The sequence below is a fragment of the Ranitomeya variabilis genome, chromosome 5, assembly GCF_051348905.1.
Source record: "Ranitomeya variabilis isolate aRanVar5 chromosome 5, aRanVar5.hap1, whole genome shotgun sequence".
Taxonomy (NCBI): Eukaryota; Metazoa; Chordata; class Amphibia; order Anura; family Dendrobatidae; genus Ranitomeya; species Ranitomeya variabilis.
In genome coordinates this window covers 16,902,664-16,909,366 of record NC_135236.1, presented here as the reverse complement: position 1 = coordinate 16,909,366, position 6,703 = coordinate 16,902,664, and the positions used below count along the sequence as shown (strand labels likewise).

The window sequence follows — 6,703 nt, the reverse complement described above, 5'->3', positions numbered from 1 at the left end:
TAATTGTTTGCGTCTGTAGGTTTATGATGAGTTTTAGTATGAATCTTCCAATTTTCAATAAAAATATTCAAGTCTAAAAAGTTTATGGATTCGGAGCTGGTGGTACCCGAAAAATTTAAAAAACACTCATTTTTTATTTAGATTATTAATAAAATCCTCCAATAATACAGGTCCACCAGACCAAATAAAAACAATATCATCGATAAAACGTTGCCAGAGTACCAGGTTCGCACACATGGATGTCCCCTGGTATATAGTATGATGCTCCCATTGTCCCACGTATAGATTGGCATAGCTTAGTGCGAACCTGGTACCCATGGCGGTGCCTCACTGCTGGGAGTAGCGGTACACCCCATACCTAAAATAGTTATGATTCAATATGAACCTCATACATTCTAAAATGAAGGAAACTTGTTCTCCCGGTAGTGTTTCCTGTTTGTCTAAAAAGAACTTTGTGGCTTCACAGCCTTTGTCATGTTGTATGACAGTATAAAGAGAGGAGATATCTAGTGTACCCATAATGTAGTGCTCCTTCCATTCAATTTTCTCAAGGATTCTAAGAATGTGCGTACTATCTTTTAGATACGATGGAAGTTTGGGAACCAGCTTTTGTAGATGACTCTACACAGTCCCACAGTCCCAAACTCACACAGTATCACTCCACATTCCCTACAACAAAAATGTTCTGGCTTTTTTCCATGCCAGAAATGCAAACCATGCAAACTGCTATATACGAAAAAACAGTTTTCATTATTCAATGGAACAAGCGAGTGGTCAATTAAAGATTTTATCACATGTAAATCAGAGGGGGTAATTTATTCAATTAAATGTGCATGTGATAAGTTATATATAGGTAGAACCAAATGCCCTTTATATGTAAGAATCAACAAACATCTACGAAATATAAACAAAAAATTTCAAGGCCACCCACTATCTAAGCATTTTTTGGAGGTCCATGGAGGATCAACAAAGGGGGTCATTATTACAGGCCTAAAGCTTGTTCATAAGAGTTGGAGAAACGGTGACTTTGTTAAACAAATGTCAAGGGAGGAAAGCAAGATGATCTTTGAGCTGGACACCATGATTCCAAAGGGGCTCAATAGTGAACTTGAACTGTTTGCATTTAATTCCTGAAGCGGACATGTGACTGCCGTTGCGCATAAAACTATAGACTTTTTCTATACGGACCATCCCTGAGGAAGGAACATGGTTGTTCTGAAACACGTAGGAATAGATTTGGTCCACCGTGCTTCCCTTAGCCAGTCACGTGATCAATCACGTGACCGTGACGTCACGCAAGGTCCTGTATGCACAGTGTACCGAGCGGCTACAGAGCGCAACGTGCATCTCTTCACATGTGGGCATAAACTTCAGCGGCACCCTGCCACCTGCCGGGGCAGTCATATAGTGCCATTCCCTGAAGGACCCACACCAGACCTCTTTCACTACAGGAGAATCCATACGGACTAACAGCTTTCAAGAGCATTTCATCAGGGGATACAACTGAGCACATCAGGTAAACCCTGTCTATCTGTACCTCGAGCTGTTACATACACCTGCTAATTTTAAGATTTTATATATATAAGGGGGCACTTCTCCTGCATTCTCTATTTTAAAAGCACTTTTTTCATTTTTTTTTTTCCTTTTAACTTATAGCAGCATTATATTCTTTCTTCTTTGGCCCATACAATTAAGTAAGGAGTGTCTTCTAGCGCAGATATAATTGTTTTAAACTTTTAACCCTTATAACTCCCTAACAAAAAAAAAATTGGTTCCAAAATTGTGCTGATGTAAAGTAGACATGTGGGAAATGCCATTGTGATTCTGCACGTAATTACGAGTTCATAGACACTAAATATGTCTAGTTTTTTTTTATCTAAGGGGTGAAAGAAAATTCCAAACTTTGCTTAAAGAAAATATTGAGCAATTTTCTGATACCCGTAGCGTTTTCATTTTTCGGGATCTCAGGGCAGATGAGGGCATATTTTTTGTGTGCCGAGCTGACGTTTTTAATGATACCACGTTTGTGCAGATATGTTCTTTTTATCGCCCGTTATTGCATTTTAATGCAATGTCCCGGCAACTAAAAAAACGTAATTCTGGCATTTTTATTTTTTTTCTCGCTACGCTGTTTAGAGATCAGGTTTATCCTTTTTTTTTGATAGATTGGGCGATTCTGAACGCAGTAATACCAAATATGGGTATGTTTCTTTTTTTATTGTTTTATTTTGAATGAGGCGAAAGGGGGGTGATTTAAACAGCTAGAAGCTGGAAGCTGGCATAGCCTGATCGGCTCTGCTACATAGAAGCAATGCTCAGATCACTCCTATGTAGCTGAATTACAGGCTTGCTATGAGCGCCGACCACAGGGTGGAGCTCAGAGCAAGCCAGCATCAGCAACTATAGAGGTCTCAAGGAGACATCTGTTACTATGCCGATACATCGCTGACCCCAGATCACATGATGGGGGTCGGCGATGCGCGCATTTCCGGCCCGATTGCCAGAAGCGCTAGTTAAATGCTGCTGTCAGCATTTCACAGTGGCATTTAACTAATTAATAGCGGCGGGTGGATCGCGATTCCACCTGCTGCTATTGCGCGCACATGTCAGCTGTACAAAACAGCTGACATGTCGCGACTTTCATGTGGGCTCAGCGCCAGAGCCCACATCAAAGGGGGAGACATGACATGTGCAGTACCTGTACGGCGCATGTCATAAAGGGGTTAACCATTAATTGGTTTGTTCAATGTTTTTTGTTCAGGAGCACTCTGCCTCCTGACTTCCTGTTTACAGTGGAGTTATGCATTCTTGAATATTGGTGCTTAGATCCACAGGCATTATTATGCTGCTAGTCCAAACCCGGCGCATTTTCCTGCCACAGACAGTGAGAGTTCTTGCCCAGGAACATGGCACTCTGAGACGGCAAGGTGGCCAGTAACCTTGTCAATGAAGTGCACAAAGTGCTGGGGCCAGGGGTAGGCAGGGAAGGCACCTACCTGGTATGTTACATCATGCATCCAAGAGACGGCAAAATTTGAAATAGAAAATAACTGTTGTTGCTGACTGCATGCAGCCTCCTCAGCTCCTTCCCCTTTCCAGAGGCAGTCAGCACACTGATGGTAGGGGCACAGGCACACAGGTCAGCAGTGTCAGTGAGTCAACATTTACAATTTGAATCATAGCTGGCATTACCTCCATGCCCTCAATTTTATTAGTATCTTTTTTATGCATTGGCAAATGTCAGGACTAGTGTTGAGCGATACCGTCCGATACTTGAAAGTATCGGTATCGGAAAGTATCGGCCGATACTGGCAAAGTATCGGATCTCGCCGATACCAATACCCGATACCAATACAAGTCAATGGGACTCAAGTATTGGAAGGTATTCCTGATGGTTCCCAGGGTCTGAAGGAGAGGAAACTCTCCTTCAGGCCCTGGGATCCATATGAATGTGTAAAATAAAGAATTAAAAAAAAAATATTGATATACTCACCTCTCCGACGCAGCCTGGACCTTACCGCTGTGAACCGGCAGCCTTCTTTGCTTAAAATGAGCACGTTCAGTACCTTCCATGATGTCACGGCTTCTGATTGGTCGCGTGCCGCTCATGTGACCGCCACGCAACCAATCAGAAGCCGTGACGTCATCCCTCAGGTTCTAAATTCCTAGAAGGGAATTTAGGACCTGAGGGATGACGTTGCGGCTTGTGATTGGTCGCGTGGCGGTCACAACATGAGCGGCACGCGACCAATCAGAAGCCGTGACGTCATGGAAGGTGCTGAACGCGCTCATTTTAAGCAAAGCAGGCTGCCGGTTACTACCAGGGCACGTCAGAGGGTGAGTATATCCCTATTTTTTATTTTAATTCTTTATTTTTTACATGGATATGGATCCCAGGGCCTGAAGGAGAGTTTCCTCTCCTTCAGACCCTGGGAACCATACACTGGGAACTCCCGATTCCGATTCCCGATACCACAAAAGTATCGGATCTCGGTATCGGAATTCCGATGCCGCAAGTATCGGCCGATACCCAATACTTGCGGTATCGGAATGCTCAACACTAGTCAGGACATAATGATTAATTGCATACATAGCAGCATTCAGTAGTGAATGCTTCATGCATGTGTTCACAGTGTGTAGCAGAATCAAAGGGCTGGCAAAGTGAGGCAACCCGTATAAGCTCTGTGGTCTCCCAAGAATCTGCTCAGGATCCAGAGAAAAGGACATTTTGTATTCAAGTATTATGTTGGTTCCGTTGATCCAATCATGCAATGATAGTTTTTCTGGGGTTCTGTTCATGTACTGATTGTGGTTATGGTGCTGTATGCATGCAATATTGTTGGGTCTGGTGTTCTAAATATGTGCTGAAGATTATATTAGTTTAATATTCATGTACTAATCTACTGTATTCTCACCAGAACCATAATTTCTAAATTATTGCATTACCAGTGTGATCAGAAGTACATGAATACAGCACCGGAACACAACCATCACTACATGAATACATCACCAGAGTCAGAACATGGCACCAGAACCTCCATCAGTACATGAATACATAATCGGAACCACCATAAGCTTTGTTGCAAGCTGTATCTGTAACATGACGGATGCATAAACCATGAGGTCTATCCCTTTACCTTTAATGGGAGTCTATTTAATTTCCATTATATACGCCAAGTGCTGGAAACTTTAATTAAAACAAAATGGTCCCTATTATAGTTAAGCTTTAGTAATTTACATGACTACCCTTCTTGGATATGACATATAAATAAAGGCAATATTGGTAGGAAATCATTATTTGCGTCTTGTATTGTGTAAATCTAGGCTTGAAATTGCACTCCTTATTAAGCCACACTTTTTTTTAACTTTTGATGACATGTTTTGGTGGAAAAGATAACAAGTCTAGTAAAGGTGGTCATCAGAGCTTTTTATCCGCCCCATCAAAGAGGCAGGAATTAGGGGCTTTGTTAAATCATGTCTCATTTCTTTGACTGGGTGCACCATTGGCTTCATCTGCCTAGCTACCAAAATACCTTTTTGTGACTGAGTGTAAGCAATAAAATAAAAATCACTCCATTATTGAGAAGAGAGACAATTTTTAATAAAAGTTAAATCGCAAAATTGCTTCTTTTAATAAGCAGTTCTTCAACTTAAACATAAATGAAGATATAACAACCAGAGGTGTAAAAGCCAAAATGATTTTTCAAAAAATTGCTTCCCGTATGGCTTTCGTAATGTCCTTATTTCTTAAACTGTATATAATGGGATTTATGAAAGGGGTGAATACAGTATACATCAGAGATAAGACTTTGCTGATTGTCAATGTTTGTCCCTTTGTTGGACAGACGTAAACGCTGAACAGAGAGCAGTAGAATATGGAGACAACAGTGAGGTGGGAGCTGCAGGTGGAGAAGGCTTTCTGTCTATTCATATTGGCTGGAATTTTTAATATTGTGGCAATAATATTAATATATGAAACTGTTATTATTATCATTGGGATAAAAAGTACAGGAGGTCCCAATATAGAAACTTCTAGCTGAGCAAGCTGAGCACCTGAACAGGCAATTTCCATCAATGGAACAAGATCGCAGAAAAAATGGTCTATAATGCTTTTTTGACAAAACTTCAGCGTTAGTAATGCTAAGGTGTCACAAACTGCTACGAGTAAGCCAACCACCCAGCAGACAGCAACCAATCTCACACAATGCTCATTAGTCATGATAGAAGTGTAGCGAAGGGGATTACAGATGGCCACATATCGGTCATAAGACATCACCGTGAGAAGAAAACATTCAAATATTTCCGAGGTGCAGAAGAAAAAAAACTGAATGATACAACGAATAAAAGATATGGCTAACCCATTATTCAGTATAATACGGAGCATAATAGGGAGAATATCTATGGTTAATAAAATGTCATTGATGGAGAGATGGCCGATGAAGAAATACATTGGAGTTTGGAGGATTTTGCTGGAGAACACCAGGGTGATGATTAGGAGGTTCCCACAAAGTGTGCAACTTGCTGCCAAGAGTAGTAGAGAGAAGAAGAAAGTTCTCAAATTTTGGTTGACTTGAAATCCCAAGAGGAAAAATTCTGTGACTGTGGTGAGATTGTTCTCCTGTATCAAACCTCAATGGTTAGTTCAATGTAAATGTTCTTTAGAATAATTATTTACTGGATCGCATGATTGACCAGAGATTATTGGTAAATCTGTATGAAAATGTCAACATGCAGAAGAAAATATTGTTTCTACAAAAGCCAATGATAAATCTTTGCAATGAGCACTCACTCATCCTATTCTTCTGTTCAATTCTGGTGGAATTACACAGCGTGGGATATAAGTGTTTGATCCGCTGCCGATTGAGCAAGTTTTCCCACCTACAAAGAGTGGAGAGGTCTGTAATTGTTATCGTAGGTACACTTCACTTGTGAGAGACAAAATCTAACAATACAATACAGAAAATCACATTGTATGATTTTTAAATATCTAAATTGCATTTTACTGCATGAAATAAGTATTTGATCACTGATCAACCAGCAAGAATTCTGGCCCTCAGAGACCTGTTAGTTTTCCTGTAAGAGGCCTCCTACTCTGCACTCATTACATGTATATATTGCACTTTTTTGAACTCATTACCTGTATAAAATAAACGTCTCCACACAGCCTCTCCACCATGGCCAAGACCAAAGAGTTGTGTAAGGA

General features: G+C 40.8%; 1 protein-coding gene across 1 annotated transcript; it reads right to left on the bottom strand.

The window, feature by feature from the left end:
* Positions 1-5,203: 5,203 nt before the first annotated feature.
* LOC143774642 (olfactory receptor 11L1-like) lies at positions 5,204-5,950 on the bottom strand. The gene has a single exon (XM_077262395.1). It carries the CDS (start codon positions 5,948-5,950, stop codon positions 5,204-5,206), a length of 747 nt encoding a protein of 248 aa, XP_077118510.1.
* Positions 5,951-6,703: the final 753 nt, after the last annotated feature.

Excerpts from the sequence above, each read along its gene's own strand:
- LOC143774642 (XM_077262395.1), bottom strand. The coding sequence starts at position 5,950 with ATGTATTTCTTCATCGGCCATCTCTCCATCAATGACATTTTATTAACC.